This window comes from Haliotis asinina, chromosome 4 (genome assembly GCF_037392515.1).
Source record: "Haliotis asinina isolate JCU_RB_2024 chromosome 4, JCU_Hal_asi_v2, whole genome shotgun sequence".
NCBI lineage: Eukaryota > Metazoa > Mollusca > Gastropoda > Lepetellida > Haliotidae > Haliotis > Haliotis asinina.
The window spans coordinates 35912603-35933763 of record NC_090283.1 but is presented as its reverse complement, the minus strand read 5'-3'; the positions used below and the strand labels follow the sequence as shown (position 1 = coordinate 35933763).

General features: G+C 39.9%; 1 protein-coding gene across 4 annotated transcripts in view; it reads left to right on the top strand.

Moving 5' to 3' along the window:
- The first annotated feature begins 3103 nt into the window (after positions 1-3103).
- LOC137281521 (thialysine N-epsilon-acetyltransferase-like) overlaps positions 3104-21161 on the top strand; it is a 127212-nt gene continuing 109154 nt past the window's right edge. For 2 of the 4 annotated variants that reach the window (XM_067812800.1, XM_067812798.1), the window contains exons 1-2: positions 3108-3193; positions 8091-8142. In XM_067812800.1, the coding sequence (XP_067668901.1) occupies positions 3128-3193; positions 8091-8142 (118 nt within the window). In that variant the 5' untranslated portion in view covers positions 3108-3127. Of the gene's footprint in view, positions 3194-8090; positions 8143-21161 lie in introns of all 4 variants that reach the window. The other 2 variants (XM_067812797.1, XM_067812799.1) reach the window with 2 other exon arrangements.

Sequence of the window (21161 nt, the reverse complement as noted above, 5' to 3'; positions counted from 1 at the left end):
AAAATTCTGTCATGAAGAGCTTCCACATTAATCAAACCCCGACCTCCAGAACTGATTGGCATAAACGATGTATAAACGATTAAGAGGGGAACGAGGGTGGTATGCTCTGTTATCAGACATGATCCTTCTGGTCAGGCAGTCAAGGCCCTGAATGTCTTGTTTTGTTCAATCAACTACTCCAAAGGAATAGGAGAGGACTGGCACAGCAACAGTATTAGTGGCTTTGACCTTGTTTCGAGCATTTAGCTCGGAGCTCCAGATTTTCTTTAAACGAGATTTATAATCGGCCCGAAGTTTATCTGGAATCTGGGCATTCTGGAGCTTGTCTCGAACTCGCATTCCAAAATAGGTGTAGGCCTGATCTTCCACAAGATGCTCAATAACTCCTCCTTCTTGTAACTTGACCAGTCGTCATTGGTTACCTTGCCACGTTTCAAATGAAGAGTATTACATTTGTCGAGTCCAAATGTCATGCCAATATCATTAGAGAAGGACTCGACAAGGAGTCAAATTGGTCTCTCTTTTGGCAAGGAGTTCGATGTCATCCATGTAGAGGAGATGAGTAAGAGGTGTTGGGGATCTGTGCTGAGGAGGCCCGGGATGGTAACCCTCCTCCCTGTTGAGCAGAAAACTCAAAGGATTTAGAGACAGACAAAAAAGCAAAGGACTGAAGGAGTCACCCTGGAAAATTCCCCTTCTGATTGGAATAGATTCTGAAGTCTGCACCTCTCCTTGCGAGTACATCTATCCAGCACATGGAGAGGTTGCGGTGGTATGTTTTAGCCTCTTCCAAAATCATTTTCTGTACAAGAAGTTGATCCTTGCACCCCAACATCCCATTCTCGCCCCCTTCTGCTCTCTGTGAATTATCTCATTAGAAGAGCAGTAAGATGACACCAAGTTTGTCAAACACCCTGTGAATAAGTTGTATTGAGTATTTAGACATGTGGGCAGTAGTTTTGGGGATCAGTCAAGTCTCCTTTTTTGGGAAGGAGTATTGTGCGACCATTGTAGAGCCATGGAGGAACATCACCTGTGTCCACAAGAGAATTAAAATAATGGAGTAATGGTGTTTGGACACAAGGGAACAGTTTCCAATAACGGTTTCGAATGCCATCAGGCCCTGGAGCTGTATTAGATTTGGACTTTTTAATGACACTTTTCAGGCAATATGGTGAGATGTAACAGACAAACGACTTAGTTACTTTCTCATGCATTGCATGGTCATAATCATCGACCCATGGTGCCTCCAGGTTACAGCTGCCGGGTACAGACCACACCTGTTTCCAAAACCTTTCATTGGCATCCATGAGAGGCCGTTTATCATGTTCACCATCACCACTTGTCTTAATTTGCCTGTAGAATTGTTTTTCATTATTTCTAAAAAGTTTGTTTTGTTTGATAAATTTGTTTTTCTTTTCCCATTTTTTCTTCCTCTCTGTCCAAACTTTCACTTTTGCCCTCGGGGAATCAACAATTTGGAGCAGTACCTTTTCTTTTGTTGTCTTGTACTGTAATTTTAATTTTCTCCAAATTGCCTTTTGTCGTTTAGACATGGCATTCCCTGATGATCTTAATTTATGTTTTACAGATTAAGATTAAAATGCAGCAGAGAGGGTTCAGGTGATCCTGGCACAGTCAGGCTGGTAAAGCTCATCATCAGCTCAGGGCCCTCACCCCCTCTACACGCAGCCCAGACAGCGAATGGGACTTCTCCCAGGAAACACTGCCTAGTCGAACCCACCAAGAACTTTTCAGAGAATATGGAGGCTCCCCAACACTGCAGCCTTCTTCATTACCCAGGATGTCAGAAGGGCTGTGCTCCCGGTGGAGAACCCGGGCTCTCTCCTCATCTGCGCCATGAGATCAGGAGGTACCAAACCAATTGCACTGAGAACAATGGGGAGCTGGACTACAGTACTTGGGATGCAAGCGAGACATTTCAAAGGCGAGGTCCGCATATTTATCATGCTTTTCCTGAATCTTGCCAATCACATTGCTGTCAAAAGGGACAGAAAATTCAATGATATAAATAAATTCATTGGTTTTATCAAAAAGGACAAGATCAGGTTTCTTGGGTGGAAGTGCGTTGTTGGAGTGTTTCACCTTCAACTTTTATGAGAGGAATACGCCATAAGGTGAAAAGTATTTGCAATAAATAGTGATAGGTTTATACTTTCAGAAAAATTGTTAGGGTGTGTTTGATGTTTGTGAAAAATATGACATATCGCCAATCTATTCTGATCCGCTATTGATAGTTGTGATGCTTGAGTGTTATAGCTGTGAAACTTCTTTCTGTCTTGTTGATCTTAGTGTTTGACAAAACTGGAAAGGTGTTTACAAAGATTTGTGATAGTTTAAAAGTTTCTGTTTTTAAGGAATGTCTGACAGTGTCAGTTAACATTCTGTCAATGCCCATGCCATTCCCCACTTGCAATAAGATATCTAAATTAATTACTAATGTAAACCTGTTTGAGTGTCCCTGTACCTGCCGATAGTTTTGCATTCTTTAACATAAACTAGGGGAGGGATGCCCCTGGTATATGTTTCATTCACTTAAGTATTTCTTTATTTTGTTCTTTTTTTAATTTTTTTCACCCATTCATATATAATTCATTCATTCATTGTGAAATTCAGACTGATACAATAACCTGAAGTAATGTTAAATACAACCGAAGTTCCGCTCGGAACGAACCACACGCTAACTAGTACAAGTGGTAAAGAAAACAAGCAAGTCACCAATCCCTATTGTTAATCATCCCTGATTGAAGTAACGTGAAATAATTGCGCTTTTCTGCGCAACAACACCCACAAACCCTTACAAATCGCTGATAGTGGTGTTTTTTTTGTATGAGTTAGTTAACTTCGTGCATGGTTGTGACCGCCTGTCACAGTGTGGAGCTTCGAATCGTTGCTTGGCGTGTGCTTTGCCAAGTTAAGGCAGCTTTGAAAGAAAACTCAATGGTGTAAAGTAATTCTCACATTTCTGTAGAAAAACGGATAAATTGTTTTTTTTAATCATAATATACATAATCTAGAAAATATATTTTCAACTAGTAAGAATTATGTTCGCGCAAGCCTAACTGTTAATAAACTGGTTCCCGTTTATTCGGTTTAGGTTTTGAAAATGGCGGAGCTCACCTACAGGCATGCAGTAAAGGATGATTGTGATGAGATACTGCGCCTTGTAAAGGTCACAGCAAATTAACTTCATATATTTGCATTGGGTATAACTTACATTGGGTATTACTTGCATTGGGTATTGCATGCTCTTTTGGAGTCGGGTCAGGTCAAAATATTAGTAGTGAAGGAACACCGTCCTCTTATCAGCCTCTCTCACTTGGTAGGATTCACTTGTTTCGAACTTTGTCACACCACTGACCTTAAAATGGCTTATTTTATGGTCTCTGATCACACACTGAAATGCAGTAAACAAGCGAGAAAATATGAAAAAAATAAATCTAGTGAAATCCAATTACATATTCATTTCATAAGATGTTCTCTGAGTAGAAACTCAAATACTCTCAACTTAAGTTGTATATGTTTTGAGTTCCATGCAATATCAGTGCCTGGCAACTCACAGAGTCAGCTTGGAAATGCATGTTACCAGATTCTCAGACCCCTGAAAACACTCATTGTCTTAAGAAATAGGTCAGAAATAAATTGTGCTTCAGTTTAACTCTGACCCGTGAAGGTCCGGGGCAACCCATGCTTGCCATAAAAGGCGACTAAGAGGCAACTAACAGGATCCGGTGGTCAGGTTCACTGACTTGGTTGACACGTCATCAGTTCCCAATTGCGCAGATCAATGCTCACGCTGTTGGTCACTGGATTGCCTGGTCCAGACTTGATTATTTACAGACCACCGGCATATAGCTGGAATATTGCTGAGGTCTGCGTAAAACCAAAGTCACTCAGTTAAACTCAGAGAACACCCGTGAAGATCTGGTGTAGAATAGGTCTTCAGCAACCCATGCTTGCCACAAACAGCGATTGTGCTGTCATCAGAGACAATTAACTGGATTGGGTGTTTAGGCTTGCTGGCATGGTTGACACATGTCATTGGTTCCCAAATGTGCAGATCAATACTCATGCTGTTGATCATTGGATTGTCTGGTCCAGACTTGATTATTTACAGACTGTCACCATATCACTTGAATATTGCTCAATGCGACATAAAACTAAACTCACTCGCTCACTCACAGGAAATCAGTGAATGAAGATAAGACACATGGATTGGTGATGTAGTCAACATAATATGAATACCTCACTCAAACATGGAGATAAAAAACTAAAAAGCTTGATCATTTGAACTTCAAGGTTTAAAAACAAAATGATGTCCCAGTGTCCTTTTTGTGTTCATCCAAACATTGTGTTTGTTCCTAGAACAGTGTGGTAAAACAGTCTCTCATATAAGTCTACATTGTAACTCGAATAAATGTGGCATACATTTTGTAAATGCCAATTGTCGTTTTAATACATGAAAGTACCCACAGATATAGGAAAGAACAAGTAAGCAAGTATTTTGTTAAATAACTCATCAATAAATACTGTTAGATCATGATTCGCTTTACAGTCTGACACACAAATGAGGGATGCATAAAACAAATAGAACTACAAGAGAAATGCTCCTAGTTTGTGAAGTCACAACTTAAACTGTAATAGAATGTACATTTCACATCAGGTTGATTTGTTTTTACCAAGTAAACACTACAGTAGCAAAGAGGGGATAACAAAGCCTTTAAACCAACAGATAATTGTAAATATCAACTTTAATACTTTAAAGCAGTGAGAACTAACAAGGCTTGTTGCCAGACATGCAAGGTTTTCAAATGGTAGCAGACATTTCACTTGTTATTTTCAAAATTTCTGCAACCAGGTTTACTAGGTCTCCACTACTCAGTTTTAACACATTCTGTGACTTGCCTCATGGTACTGGTTCATTAACCTTGCACAAAATGTCTGTGCAGCGCTTTTTATTACATGCCGGGGGGGATATAGTCGATGTCCATCTGTCCGTCCATCCATCATCATTTTGTTTCCGGAGCATAACTCCGAAACCGTTCCATATTTTTAGACCAAACTTCATAGATATAGTAATCTCAGCCTATGGTTGGGCCTTTTGCTATTTACAGATTTTAGGCATTTACATTTTTTTCTTTTTCCATGGAACATTTTAGTGTTAGTCTTATGGTGAGGTGGACTTCGTTTCAGGAGCAGAACTCAAAAACCATTCAATATTTTTCAGCAAACTTGGTGGATATATCAGTAGGAACCTGAAGTGGTGCCTTTTACTATTTCCAGGTTTTAGTGACTTATCATTTTCTCAGTTCCCATGGAAACGTTTTTGACTTACTCTCAAAAGTAAGAGGTGTGTTTCGTTTTCGGAGCAGAACTCAAAAACTTAAACTTAATGTCTGTCAGTGTTACTTGGTAGATATGTGTGGCAGATCCCAAAGTGGTGCCTTTTGCTATTTCCTTTTTTTCATGTATTATTTTCTCGGTTCCATGAACATGTTGCTGACTTCGTTTCCGGAGCACAGCTCGAAAACCATTTCTTATCTTTCAAAAGATCTTGGCAGATATACAATACAGATCTTGAAATGGTGACTTTTTCTGATTAGAGATATATGGCATTTATATTTTTCATGAATTCCATGGAAACAATTCAAACTTTGTCTGAAAACACAATAAGTAACTGTCAGATGATTTGTCCTTTCAAACATTTGGGGGCCGGGGGGATATGTCATCTTCTGATGTCTCTTGAATTCGTATATCATTTGGGTGAAATATATTGAATGTGTTAGGTACTGTGTTATGTTTCTGAATTTCATAAAAAGATATTTTTATTGTAGTTTGTTTTAACCTCATGAACATAATGACTCAGCTCTTCAACTCATCGCAACAACTCTTCAGCTCAGTCAAGCCGTCAGTCAAAGACATGTGTTATGACCTGTAATTCCAAAAGTCTTCATACAATAAACTCTGTTGATATAAGTATTATTTTTGTGGTCTTGCATTAACAGGGAAATGTACAAATAAATATTTAATGTAAGCTTCAAGTGATTAGAATCTTTGTGTCAATCAAATGTTCAGAGTCAGTGGATAATCCTCTGTACTGTTTTTATTTTGTCTATACTCTAGACAGATAAGGTGAGTTAACTTCACTGAAGCTGGCATTTTATCATATGTATTATCCAAGGCATATGGCCAGCTTACTAATACTGTTAAAGCTAAGAAAACCTGTAAAGAAATAGTTTAATTCCCCTGCCAAGCTGATATGCTCAATTTTTCAGGTTTATTTCCTTTAGTAAAGATGTCAGCTGTTTTCAACTTTGTTGGCTCATACATCCATTAGCTAGGTTTTGTAATCTCTAATATGTAATCCACATGACTGGCCGCTGGATAAAGCTTCTACATACTGTGGTTCTTAATCCACTAATAGACATTCATGCTGTCAGACCAGATCTTTGCTATGAGCTGTGATGTCCAGGCCTTTTTCAACAGCAAGAGGTTGTGTTACTCCAAGAACAGCTGCCATTAACTCATGTTGTGGTGTAGTTATAGCCCTTGTCAGAGCAACAAGCTGATTCCCTATCCTGGTTTCATGAACTCTCATCAGATTCACCTGCAAACACATGCAGCCAGAAAGGCTGGGGTTTTATTCAGTGCCACATCATGTAGGTGGGTGGTTTGATGGCACTGTATGGTGGTTGCTTTAGTATGAGTGTTGGATGCATGCTATATTATTATTAGAATGGTTTTATTGTTGTTCCTATTGTGTGTCTTATAAAAGGTCACACTCTGTACCCGATGTGACACCTTGTAATAAACAAATTTTCCTCTTTCTTTCTTTTCTATTTCATAAAAACTACCTTTTGACAAATCGGTTGTGCAAGATAAGAATAATTAATCAATCAGAATGATATCGGTCAATCTTTTGATCAATAATTCTTATTCTAACTCAGCTGAAGCTAATTTCTCTTAGTGCACTTCCATGTGCAAGGAGCATATTACATTTGCCACATCAGACCTTAATGTATAATGAGTATCTACTCCATGTAAGATGGGGATCTTTGTCAAATAATCTGGGTGTTATTACCACTAATGACACCAGTTATTAATTTGGTGTAGGTTTATACCACCAAGCATGGGTTGTAGCAAGGAAGTAGTAATTGCTTCATTTGTATGCAATTTTCATTGTCTAAAAAGCTTAAGGGTCAGTGTTGTTTGGAGAATACCAACAGACCTTCATTGTTGAAATACATGTAAGCTCTTCAGTGTACACTGTCAATGGCAAGTCATTCAGTACTTTGTGGTAGCACTTCTTAATTTGTAATAACATTGAATCATGCATGACACACAGAAATTAGTGATGTTCTGGTAATGCAACTCGATGGAAGGGAGATAACTCTAAATCTGTTTTTTGTGTGTGTCGTCTGCAAAATGTAGGGATGGTTTCAAAAAGATTTTCATTGCATTCCAATTAATGAAGTTTCACAAAACATTCAAATGTAATCCTTGTGAATATTAAGAAGGGGAATTAGACAACAGCAACTTTACTAAGAATAAACCTGTGGGAAAACAGCAAGAAGCTAGATTCAAATCATTTGATTCACGCTGGTTAGTTAAAAACTAAGTGCATGATCCAATACCCATGCTTCAAACAGTTCAAAATTGAGGTGTTCAGTAAGATAAATACATTGACGTGTTTGGTAAGATAAATACATGGACATGATGGTTCACTGGTCCATCAGGGCCCATGAGTTGATGCACCTTCGTCAGCAGTAAGCAACTTAAACCATTATAACTTAACAAGTCAGGGAGAGTGATATATATACAAAATAACACCATTAAAATTCACTAGTCAGTCGGGCCAGTGACAGGAGATTTGATGGCCCAACTGGATTTTTACTAGCCAAGGGCTAGTGGGCTAGTGACTATTTTGCACGCTGATGATACCAAAGAGGTTAATATTTATGTCAGGTTTGTTAAGAACATTTTGTTAAGTAGTAGGTGTCCTGAATTTGTAAGGTTTGACATGATTTTGTGTTTGGGTGACATTATTTTCTGTCCTGTTTCATTTGCAGGAACTGGCTGAGTTTGAGAACCTCCTTGATCAAGTGAATATCACATCAGAGAGTGAGTAATTTTCCTTACTGATAACCAAATGTTTGTTGGTAGGAGGGAGAGCGAGTGATAAGAATTTCCAGCACAATCTGTACCCACTGTTTTGTGGTCAAAGATCTTTCAAGTTCCACTTATGTAGTGTTATTAATAGCGGTTTTGGTTCACACTCCATAGAAGCCATTTGATATAAAATAACATGGATCTAGACCCCGTTTTTCAAAAACTCCAAAACACAAGGCACTGCCAAACTTCTCTCACACAAACCTAGCTTTGGGCTATTTCATATATTAAACAAATGTTTAAATGTGAATTGATCGATGCCGGCTAGAGTTGGGTCACACAGTGAACTTGATCGATGGTTACACATGTACAGTGACACACAATTAGAGAAATGATATATATAGTGGGTGTGGGGGAACCCCCCACAGACTACAAAGATTAGAAAGAATGCAAAAAAGACTAAAAGAGAGAATTTAAAAAAGATGGAAGGTGCATTCTCCCAAGGGGAACTGTGTTGGTGCCTTCTCTCACTGTGAGAGTGCCCCGTTCATCTAGGCCCTTTTCAGAGACCCAACTGATATGATCATGATATCCCTTGCTCATGAAATGCGCAAGGGCTGCTTGTCCCTCACGTCACGAAATTTTGCAAGGGAGTCGATCTAAGGCAACGGCGGGATACGAACTCACAGCTGTGCAACTGTACACAATAAACCCGAACCTCAACCGATTGAGCTACTCAGGACCGAGAGCAATAATCTCAGTTTAACAGGTCTATCCTGTGTTATGAACACTGCAATCATGTGATAGCTCTATGGCAATGAGACACTATGCATAACACGATCGATAAAGTGTGTGCATTGGTTGGGAGCTGGGTCACACAGTGCATACTCCGTCGGCCAAGAGCTGGTTAAAGCCTTATCAGAAATCACGTGCCAACTACATCAATTATGGGCTCAGCGTCATATTTTTGTTTTATCATGTCGTTTAGGTAGCCGGATATACACATATGTAAACTATCAACAATGAATTCAGTCCGAAAATAGTCTTTTAATACATCTTCATTAATAATAACAGTCAATTGATAGATGCCGTACCCTAATTCTCTGAGTTTGTTAACAATCAGAGGCTCAACATCAGTCAAAGATATGTTTTCTGCCCGCCACAAATCCATTATTATACATAGGTGTGAACAAATATGTAATAAGATGATTTCTGAGGATGATGACTTTGGGTCTTAAAAAATCTTTTCAACTACTCTCCATAAACAGGTGGTGATGGAGTATCCCCCATATTGACTTCAGCGAAACAGTTTAACCTGTATCTTCTATTATACCATTGGTTTTCGTAATACTAAATGCCAGTTGGTCTTCTTGACATCCCTAATGTTTTGTATTTTTTTTTTCTCATCCCTGCTTATAGAATATGTTTTATGAACCTTTGATATAGTCTCATTCTTCATTTTGTTGTATTTTTCTAGTTTACCTAGGATCAAACGAAACTCCTCTTCTGAGATTTTATTGTCATTGAGTGCGGTTGAAACACAATCTTCTATCGTGTTTAACTTTGATACAGCAAGTATTCTAATTTCATCATGTTTCTTTGCTTTACGATTATATTTTGGGATACAAATTTAAACACCGACCCAACTGTTCCTGTCACTACAGCTGCTAATTCAAGTACTAACACCATCGGTGCGGCTACGACTGTTGTCAATAGCCAAACTCCTACTGCTCCTAATCCCATGCTAGTTGCGAATAGGGTGGTATCAGCACCATCTATGTAGTTTAAAGCTCTATTGTACTTTTTATGTAGTAATGCCCAGGTATCCTGCTCTTGTTCTAGCTTATGTTATATTTCACTTATCTGTTTCAGTCGAAATCCGTCTACACTTCCCTTTATATTTCCTTCTTCATCTACGGCTGGATACAGCCCCATTTTGTTTGTCTATAATATAGTTTACACATTATTGTTTAATTATAAGTCAGTTAGTTTTTGACTGACATATTTTAAGCTTATAAGGTTCATATTATTATATAGTAAAATGGGTGAGATACTAATCGTCCGTTGTCTATAATATGAACCCCATCAAGGCTTGTTGTTGATGGAAAGCCTTGTCTTATTATGATTCGGCAGCCTTTATTCTCATAAACCAAATTATTCCAAGGCCATGTAAAATGTCTATTGGACCGGAGGGACTCTCTGCGAGATATACATCAATAATTAGTGTTGTGTATGGTCTTACTTCATGTGGACCCGAAAAATAAAGACATCGGTAATTGTATATTCTGTTAATGTATAAACTGGCATCCAAGTTGACTAGGGCTAACATGTTGCCAATGTGATATGGTATTTGTAAAACTTGTATAGAATTATCTTTTGAGGGAATAAAGGATGTGAAAGGATGCCGTTGTCAATAATTTTGGAAACTAGGTTATTTTGATTAAAAATGATGTAACTGTTGGTTAGTGTTATTTTAATTACCCATTCAAGCTCTTTAAAATCTGCTAGTGGCATTCGTTTGTATATGTTTTCTGTAAAGTATAGGGGTGTCTTCCTCACCAAGTAAACTGAACTCATTTGTGTCTCCTAGATCACCGAGTGTTACATTGTAGCTTACTAGTGTATATATATAAAACTGTTTCAAATTGTTTTTCTGGTAATGTCTCATGTATGAACTTTAAACTAATAAAACTGATGTGCTCGGTTAGAAAAATCTTGGTCAGAGATACAGTGTCTTCCACTATCACTGTGACACCTTGCAAACTGGTATGTGGGCCACTCCCCACCCGCATGTGAATTGAGCAAACACTGCTCTGATGATTTTTATCCCACCGGAGTTCGATTCCTTTCACGATCTCAATATGGCTCTGCGGTGGTTCACCTAGTAAGACTTGCATGGCCAGCGTGGTATTCTCCAGAAGGCTTTCTAGGATGGTAGTCACACCATTAAATTCAGAAACCAACTGCAATACGTGTCCTCCGCAGGTTTACATGACAACATGTGGAGTGCTCTACTCAAGACTGGTGTGATGGTTACACTGCGTCTTTGTGATGGGCCGTAAGCCACAAGCACGATTCCATTGTTTTCGACTTTGTTTTACGGTCTTTGTTTTCCATGAAAACGTATTGGGAAATTAGTGTTATGTTGAGAAGTCAGTTGGTTTGAGATGGTAACAACAACCACTTGGCGTCACTATTGAGTACTATATGTTGTGGTTTGTTCATCTCAACAACCATTGTCAATTCAAAGTCTTCACGCAATTTACCTCCGAACGATGGGTGTATTATACTATATTATATTGTGTGTTGCTGGCAGACCCTAATGTATATAGGTTAAAAGTACTACCAGATCCCCCAGCGATGGGAACTTCCAACTCGTTTGTAAATGCTGTTCATAAGCTTAAAAGCATATATTTTGCCATCTATTCCTGTGTCATCAAACCCTCTAGTATCACCTAGGTCTGATAAACTTGTATTAACACATCTTTTTATTCACATTCCTGGCCCTTGATTACTAGCCATTATTGTATATGTAGTGTTACGCTTAGGTACCCTGTATTTACAGTATTGTTTTTTGTATCTAAATTTGATATCTTTAACCCAGAAATATTACCATTTGTTAATTTTTTATATTGGTGGGATGAAAATGACTCTGTGCGGCCATCATTATATTTGTCTGTTTTAACAGGGATAGCCCTCGACAACGTGGAAGGACGTTCACTTTGTACATTATCCGTTGTACTAAGCTGGTCGAGATGAATGCATAGCTTGTGTTATGGAAATAGATCTGGTAATTTCGAACCACTGATGTTCTGGCCAGGGGTATTGAAATTGATAGCAGGCCTAGCGTCTCCACCAACGGGTTACTGATTATTAGTCTGTTTTTCCCCTTGTTGTCTAACACAACTGTTCCGTTTGAGTCGTTTATTTTAAGTTCAGCTCCTGAGGGTTTGAAAATTGCATCATTGAGAGGAGGCGGTTGGGTGGCCTAGTGGTTAAAGCGTTCGCTCGTCACGCCGGAGACCCGGGTTCGATTACCCACATGGGTACAATGTGTGAAGCCCATTTTCTGGTGTCCCCCCCCCCCCCCCCCCCCCCGCTGTGATATTGCTGGAATATAAACTAAAACTCACTCACTCACTCATCATTGAGAGGACACACGATGTAGTAACCATCTTTTATTGCATTTCATGATCCACTGACATATAACAAATTATTATTTTTGTCGATGTTTGGGTAGTAGGTTATATCACATAGTGCTATTTCGAATTGGTCAGACGTGTTATCAATGGCGTGTATAAGTTGAATGGTCTCACCGTTCGTTATATCTGGAAGCGTAGTCTACATATTAGAATATAAATTATATATAATAATAATAATAATATGCATAAACACGACAACATAAACGCATCCTCCGACCTCGTTTACGGGCCCCACAACGAATAAACAGATCCATGTCAGCTACATAAAGCAAACCAATCCAGGGGCAGCCACTGCCTGGAAGAATATGATCTCAAAAACATCGGAGGGGTTCACTCGTGCTGGCACCATCCGCTGGAACGACTCTATTCGGACATCCGCATGGGCTGTGTTGGGCTCACAAATGCAGACGCTCTCCAGTATCATAGGTTGCGGAACCGCTTACAACATGCAGGAACAATTCGTGGCTAATATTGAGGATGCAGTAGCATCACCGGTAGATCTGCCTAGCACTGTAAAACGATACCAGGACACGTTACAATATGCCAGGTCAAAAGTCGACTACATGTTCAGTGTATGATTGTACATGGCTCCTAGCGACATGCGTTTGAGAATCAATAAAACAACGGGCTACAACAATGAAATTATCATCGCCACAGCCGATCCAAAATTGGGTGTTATTGCTGATATAAACTTCTCCCACTTACAACCATCAACGCATACTGGTGAAACGGGTATAATGGCATTACCACCAGAGTCAAAGGTTAAACCAGGGGGTGTGAAGGTGTCTCCCACTGGGGATGTTGGGGAGACCCCCACCATGCAAGCGTCCAATCAGCAGCACATCGATCGTAAAACAGCGCTGGTTGTTGGAGGTGTCGTGGTTGGCTTGTGCCTTATTTTGTTAGAAATTCCATAGCCGCAAAGTACACCAGTCCAGTCATGGCGACGATGAATGCCCACAGATTTTGACCATGCCACGTGGCAGTTTTACTCAGTGTGCTGAGCAGCCACGATATGATACTTCCAAGGATACCAGACAGGGCCTCTGCGGCCTTACCTGCGAGTTTAGCTAGGGCCTCTCCGAGCGATTTCAGATGTTTTTTTATCCAGTCTCTGGCGTCACCACTTGGCGTGGGGTGTAAGGGAACCCCACTGGGGGACCCCCTCCAGTAACAGAGGGTACAATAGTGGATATTGTGAAGCCCAATGCTGTCAGAACACTGGCAATGGTGATGCCTTGCTCTCGGAAGAATATTCGGATCCTGTCACCCAACGTGGTTTCCTCGTTCAGTATTCTATCGATTGTTTCCCAAATGCAGTTGATCAGGGATCGCAGCTGTTCACGATTACAGGAAGTGGATTCCAATCATGCTCGTCTCTCGTCTTCTAAATTACTAATTCGTTCCGTGATACGACGCTTCATACCCTCGTCGTCCGTTTTGCTGAGTTTGTTTTTTTCACGAGCGACGTGCTTGTCGAGTTCGGTCAGTTATTCCATGTTGTTCATGAGTTGACTGCATACGTGTCTCAAAGCTTCGTCTAGGCCGTACAGTTCCATCAGTATTTCAATGCTGTCCGACGCTTCTGTAGCAGGCTGTGTAATGTCACCATTGGAGGTGTCCCACAGTTCAGATCTGGTAGCTTGAAGATCTTGAACAACCTTCAGTGTGGCTTGCCCCATCTTAGGTTTTGCACCATCATAATCCTGCATGTTTAGTTTTTCACGGATAAATTCGGAACTATGGTAACTGGCTAGAGTTGACAAGGCGAGTGGTTTTCTAGTGCTCTTGTTAATGAGGTCACCCTCCGGGTTATCCTTAAGGCGTAGAATGCCCTTTTTATCTCTAAAAAACTTCGATTAGTCTCGACCCTGAGGCTAGACGTAGTTTCTATCGCTTTTTAATCCATCATAATAATCGTCTACTGCTGGTTTTAAAAGTTGGTCGCGCAATGATAAATTAGTAAACAAAGTATCTTCATTGTAATCAACATCAGGAGGAGCAATAGCTCCAAAATCATCCATCTCAAAATCGGCACCCATGGCGAGCCACCTCCTCATGGTGGGTGCTGGGTTACGCCAAGAGCTCGCCAACACCCCCGTAGTGCACCCGGGGGGATATTTGGTCCACCAACCCGTTTGCCGTGGGTTGCAGCCCTGTGTCGGCGGAGGAAGGGATCCTGGTGGTTGAGAGCAATAGGGGCCTGCAACCGTGTTCCTGTTGCTCAACACACCACTTTGGCCCTGACTTCGCCTAGACGGGTGGTCGAATGGGCCCGGTTCGACCAGTCGGCTGGTCATGCCAAACCCTGTGCATGGATTACATTTATATATGTCATTGCACAAATTCATTTTGAAACTGTGTTGTTTTGAGTCTTGGCCTAATTGTTCATTTCAAACTTTTTGATTTCGATTTATGATGTTCCGAACTTGCCTAGAGTCTTATGCCCAGAAGGCGATGGCTCATGGGCCAATCTGGTAGGACATATCTTTTCAAGATATTCTCCTGCTTGAGTATACCCTCCTGGTATCCCTGGTGCCGTCTGTTGGAGGTCCATGGACATAAGGCATCGTCCTTGTTGACACTCCATGGTGGGTGGGGAGCTAGGAGGGCGAACTATATTTAATACAACCATGGCACCCCAACTCAAAAAAAGATTGTATGAATCTGATGATTCATTATCGTCTGAAGATGAGACTCCTACTGCCGTTGGTAATTCTGAAAATTGGTCTCGTCTCGCTATCCCAAAAGGTATTGAAGGTCTGGCAGGTGACATGAAAGAAATTAAAAAGCTCCGTTCTGGCTGTCTACTGATCGAATGCAAAAAGCAGATTCAATCACAAATCCTACTATCAACAAGGTCATTAGCGAATGTTCCTGTAACGGTTTCCCCTCACAGGACTCTTAACAGCAGTAAAGGTATTGTCCGAGATGTAAGTCGTCTTTCAGACATGGATGAAGATGACATTCTTTCGGAATTAAGCTCACAGGGAGTTACAGCTGTTAAACGTTTTACATCAAAACGAAACAAAGAAATTATTAAGACCAACATGTATTTATTTACATTCGGTCTTCCTAAACACCCAGAATCACTAAAAGCTGGATACTGTCATTTAAGGGTGGATTCTTACATCCCAAATCCCCTTAGGTGCTACAGGTGTCAAAAGTATGGTCATGGCTCAAAATCATGCCATAACCCAGCTGCCTGTCATCGCTGTGGTGGCAAATGTGAAGACAGTAAACTCTGTGATAAACCTCCTTCATGTGTTAACTGCTCAGGGAATCACCCCTCATCTTCCAGAGACTGTGCTGCGTGGGCATTTCAATACAAAATTTCAAAACTGAAACATGACCGCAATATCACCTTTTCAGAAGCGAAGGCATATGTTCTTGCTCTTGAAAAACCAAGGCCATCTTATGCGGCTACTGCTTCTGCCTCAGTCCAAAATGTTTCTAGACCTGTTTCATGTCATTTGGTAGCTTGCCAGACCATGGCTAGAGTCCTCGACTCCAATTCAGACTAAACGTCTTCAACAATCATCATTTTCTTCTTCATCACAAACTGAAGATCAATCTACAATGATACCAACGTCGCCATTGGCTCCTACATCGGTATCACAACCATCTCCTGTTGTGAAGACGACCAACACAAAGCAAGATAAATCAGATCGTGTACTGTATGGTCAGCGTGATCCTATACGGATCCTCTCCCCTCTCGGCGCAACAGAAGTAAGTTGCCTAGAAAAGGGAAAAATAGATCTCCCGTGCAACCTGCTGTCACATGAGTGTTTCCAGTTCGTTAATTAAGTGGAATTGCAGAGGCCTCAGGACCAATTTTAATGATTTACACTTACTAATACAAGATTATAAGCCGTCAGCAATATGTCTCTAGGAGACATATTTAAAAGAAACTGACAACTTTGTTTTATGTCAGTACATTATACTTACCATTCATTCTCTCCACCAGGGACTAAGGCTACTGGTGGATCTTCTGTTCTAGTAAGGCAGGGTGTGACCCACAGTCCTGCGTTGCTTCATACCAGTCTTCAGGCTGTTGGAGTTCGGATAACTATGCACGTTGTTTTTACCTTGTGCTCACTTTACATTCCTCCAACATTGACGCTTCAGCTAGCTGATCTTCAAGCACTTTATGATCAGCTTCCCAAACCATGCATCATAATGGGCGATTTAAATGGCCACAACCCACTTTGGGGCAGTGACCACACCAACAATAAAGGTAAATTACTAAAAAGGAATTTATTTCAAATAATGACTTATGCATTTATAATGATGGTTCACACACGTATTTACATCCTGGTACTGGTACATATTCTAATCTCGATTTGTCACTCACTGACTCAAATCTCTTGAATGAATTTGACTGGTGCGTCCATGACGACCTCTGTGGAAGTGATCACTTTCCAACAATTCTAACACCGGTAACCCCCTCTGATGTTCCTCCATCATCCCGATGGAATTTTAAGAAGGCTAACTGGCCTTTATTTGAAACCCTTTGTGCTGACAAACCTAAACCTGAACATTTTGTTGATGTTGCTGATGCCGCAAAGTGTTTTTCTGATGAATTGAATAACGTAGCCAAACAATGTATTCCTATGTCCTCTGTACTTCCACACATTAGAAAACCGTGGTTCAATGATAATTGCAAACAGGCTAGAAAGGCTCGGAAAAAAGCTGAACATTATTTCCGTCGCCATCCTCTGGTCCACAATTTGAATAAATTTAAAATTCTAAATGCTAAAGCATGACGTACCTTCAAGCAAAGTAAACGCCATTCTTGGCGAATGTATGTATCAAAGATCAATGCACGTACGCCGATATCAAAGGTATGGAACATTATTCAGAAAATCAAAGGTAAGGGCACTAAATCTAGCATTCACCACCTCCAAGATGGGGCCAACTACTGACTAATAAATCAGATATTGCAAATAAACTTGGAGAAACCCTGGCAAAACACTCATTATTCAAATAATGTACCTGAATTTCAAAACTATAAAAATCAACATGAAAAGAAAGCTATAAATTTCAATTCTGATAATGGAGAAGATTATAATGAACTATTCTCTATTCACAAGCTCCATACTGCTCTTGAGCAGGCTCATGATACTGCTACAGGAGCTGATGATATACATTATCAACTCCTGAAGCACTTACCAGAATCCTGTTTAGAAACCCTTTTAAATATTTTTGATGACATTTGGACATCAGGAAAATTTCCATCATCATGGCAAGTAGCTATAGTAGTCCCAGTACTTAAACCCGGACGTGATCATACAGATCCTTCAAATTACCGACCAATTTCTCTCACAAGTTGCGTTTGCAAAACCATGGAACGCATGATAAATAATCGACTTGTATGGTACTTGGAAACCAATAACCTCATAACCGATATCCAGTGTGGTTTCCGTAAAAACAGAAGTACCGTTGATCACCTGGTGTGTTTAGAGTCATTTGTGAAGAACGCTCTAATTAATAAACAACATGCAATGTCTATCTTTTTTGATTTGGAAAAGGCGTACGACACCACATGGAAACATGGTATCTTAAGAGATTTACATGATTTCGGTTTACGGGGACGTTTGCCTCATTTTATATCTTTTATGTCTTTTTATTTTATAACTTTTTAAACGACAGACACTTTTAAGTCCGAGTGGGTTCTACCCTGTCTGATCATTACAACCAAGATCAGGGTGTCCCACAAGGCAGTATTTTATCTGTGACATTATTTAGTACTAAAATAAACAGCCTTTCAAGGGTTTTAAGTCATTCATTTGATGGATCACTTTTCGTGGACAATTTTAATGTTTCTTGTTGTGGTAAAAATATGCATACAATAGAGAGGCAACTACAATTATGTCTCAATAAAATCCATAAATGGTGTCTTGAAAACGGTTTTAAATTTTCTAATTCCAAAACAAATGGTATACATTTCTGTAGGAAATATAAACCACACAAAGACCTAGAACTATTTTTAAATGGCACTCCCATCAAGGTTGTAAAGGAGGCCAAGTTCTTGGGACTTATTTTTGACTCTCATCTGACTTTCTTACCACATATTAAATACCTGAAGCATAAATGCCTGAAGGCGCTTGACTTGTTGAAAGTCGTGTCTGGTTCAAAGTGGGGAGGAGATCAAGCTACCCTGCTACATCTGTATCGATCACTCATCAGATCCAAACTTGATTATGGCTCCATCGTATATGGTGGAGCCTGCAAAAGCAATCTAAAACTATTGGATTCTGTCCACCACCAAGGTGTGAAACTTTGTCTTGGGTCTTTCAGAACTTCTCCTGTTGACAGTTTCTATGGTGAAGCCGATGAGCCATCTCTTTCCCTCGGCGTGTAAAATTAGCTTTACAATATGTTACAAAACTCTACGCGAACGAATTAAATCCTGCATATAAATGTGTTTTTACTCCTCTCTATGCAGATTTGTACACCAAGAAACCTTCTCTTGTTCCGCCTCTTGGCATAAGAGTCAAACCTTTCCTTTCTGTTGCAGGCATTCGACTAGATAATATAGCCCCTTTCCGCCTGCTTTCTTCTCCTCCTTAGCAATTTGTTAGGCCACAAGTTGACCTGACACTGACAGCATTAAAAAAATCGGAAACTAATGAATTACAATATAAACAAGTAAATATGATACATACAAATCCTTATTTACAGATGGATCCAAAGATGGTGGCACCGTAGCTTGTGCCACTGTCATTGAATCCATAACAATATCCGATTACCGGATAATAGCTCTATTTTTACTGCAGAAGCAAACGCAATACTGACGGCTCTTAAGTACATTGATAGACACCCCAAATGTAAACGATACATAATCTTTTCTGACTCTCTTTCGTGCCTTCAGGCTATTAAGAATCTTTCTTGCAAGCATCCACTTTTATTAGACATTATTGAATTGTATAATGCTCTTGCTACTGGCCAATGTGACATTGTCCTCTGTTGGTTACCCAGCCATGTTGGAATCTCTGGTAACTCGATGGCTGATCTTGCTGCTAAGGCAGCGCTGAAAAAATCTGTAACACCACTTTTGATTCCATACACTGACTATAAAGCTGTTATTAGATCTTATATTCGTCATCTTACGCAAAAGAAGTGGGATACTCAAGTAGGTATCAATAAATTACACCAAATCAAGCCAACTATCGGTTATACTTACTTGGGTTGCGTGTCCAGATTTGAAGAGGTCATTATGCGACGATGTCGCATTGGTCATACAAGATACACTCATGAGTATTTGTTAAAAGACGAAGATCCTCCGTTTTGTATCCCTTGGGATGAGAGAATCACAGTCAAGGATGTCTGGCTTGACTGCATTGATTTTTCTATCACAAGGGATAAATATTTCAGTGCCAAAACAATTAAGAATCTTTTTAATAAAGTAAATTATCATCTAATAATTGGTTTCTTAAAAGACATAGAATTGTTGGATAAATTTTGAACAATATGTTTTGTATATAGATAAATGTTATTTTATTACTGGTAGTGTAAATTGGCAAACTGAGATCGTCAGTGGCTGTGCCTTCAAAGGGGGTTAAAGTATCATAAAATTATTGTGCCCCTGAGAAGGTACGTAAGTCCCAGAACTTTCAAAGTACAATTTTCACGTACCAAGGTTTTAAACGTAGTATATTTGTTATTTTAAATTTTGGCTAAATTTTCTGACAGTCGCTGGCAGCTGAGGAGATGATGTAAATCCAGCTAGGATCCATGCAGGTAGCAAAGGTAATGTAAGTCCCCATGGTTCCTAGTATGGTGATCTACCCTCAGTTGTTGGTGACCTATAGCCCGTGTTTTATATTGTATTGTCTTCCCTGATTACAGTATTTTAGTTTTCCATGCTAGTTTTATGTTCATATGTGTGATAGTCTATTATTTTACTGTCCTTCGATGGCAGGTTTTTATGTTCTAAATTTATTTATTCTAATCTTGATATAAATTAAATTGTTCTCGTCAGGATATGGCTGCAATATTGCCAATGTGACTCTAAATATTAACTCACTCACTCACTCCATCTCAAAATCATTTATAGTTTTGAAAATATATTATATTAAATATCAGTATATAATAATGTCATACGGTAGAAAGTTAAATCCTTTAAGAGATTAAGAGGACCACTGGGCGTGAAAACCGTGCGCCAAACGGTTACTATTATGAACAACCCAAACAAGATAGACCAGAACCAAGTAATGTTGGTTAGATTCCCAAACTTGGGTGAGAATGACGTCATAGTGCCAGGGACGGCACGACTGGCGTTTAACATCACTTTGACTTCGAGCAACGACAAACGGGAGCTCATGATTAATGTGGGTTGTGCTATAGCCAAGAAGACACGAGGTGCTTAGGATAGACGACAGCGATGTGTATTACTGTTACACAGACCTGTGGAAAAGTGAGGGAGAACGCGACAACACCGTGTACCAGGGACTCAGCAGCAGAAAATCGAATAAGATCCGTGTTGGGTATGCCTTGACGCCAGATGAGGCATCCAAAATACCGAATAGTGAAAAAGCAGTCGCCGAAGCATATGGGAATAGGTTTTGTATCCCGCTTGACATTGAGTTGTTAACTGGGCACATGCCATTTTACCAAGCTGCATTGGGCGACAGGCTGGAATGCGAACTCGTGTTCAATGATTGCAGCAAAGTCGTGAGTACACTGGGCGGTGATGAGGGTAGTTACGACAACATCGACAAGATCGACAACATCTCATTAGTGTTCGACATGGTGACTAGACTGGATCTTGCCCAGCAGATTCAAAATCAGTACTCTGGAAAAATGGCCATCCTATACGATAGGATA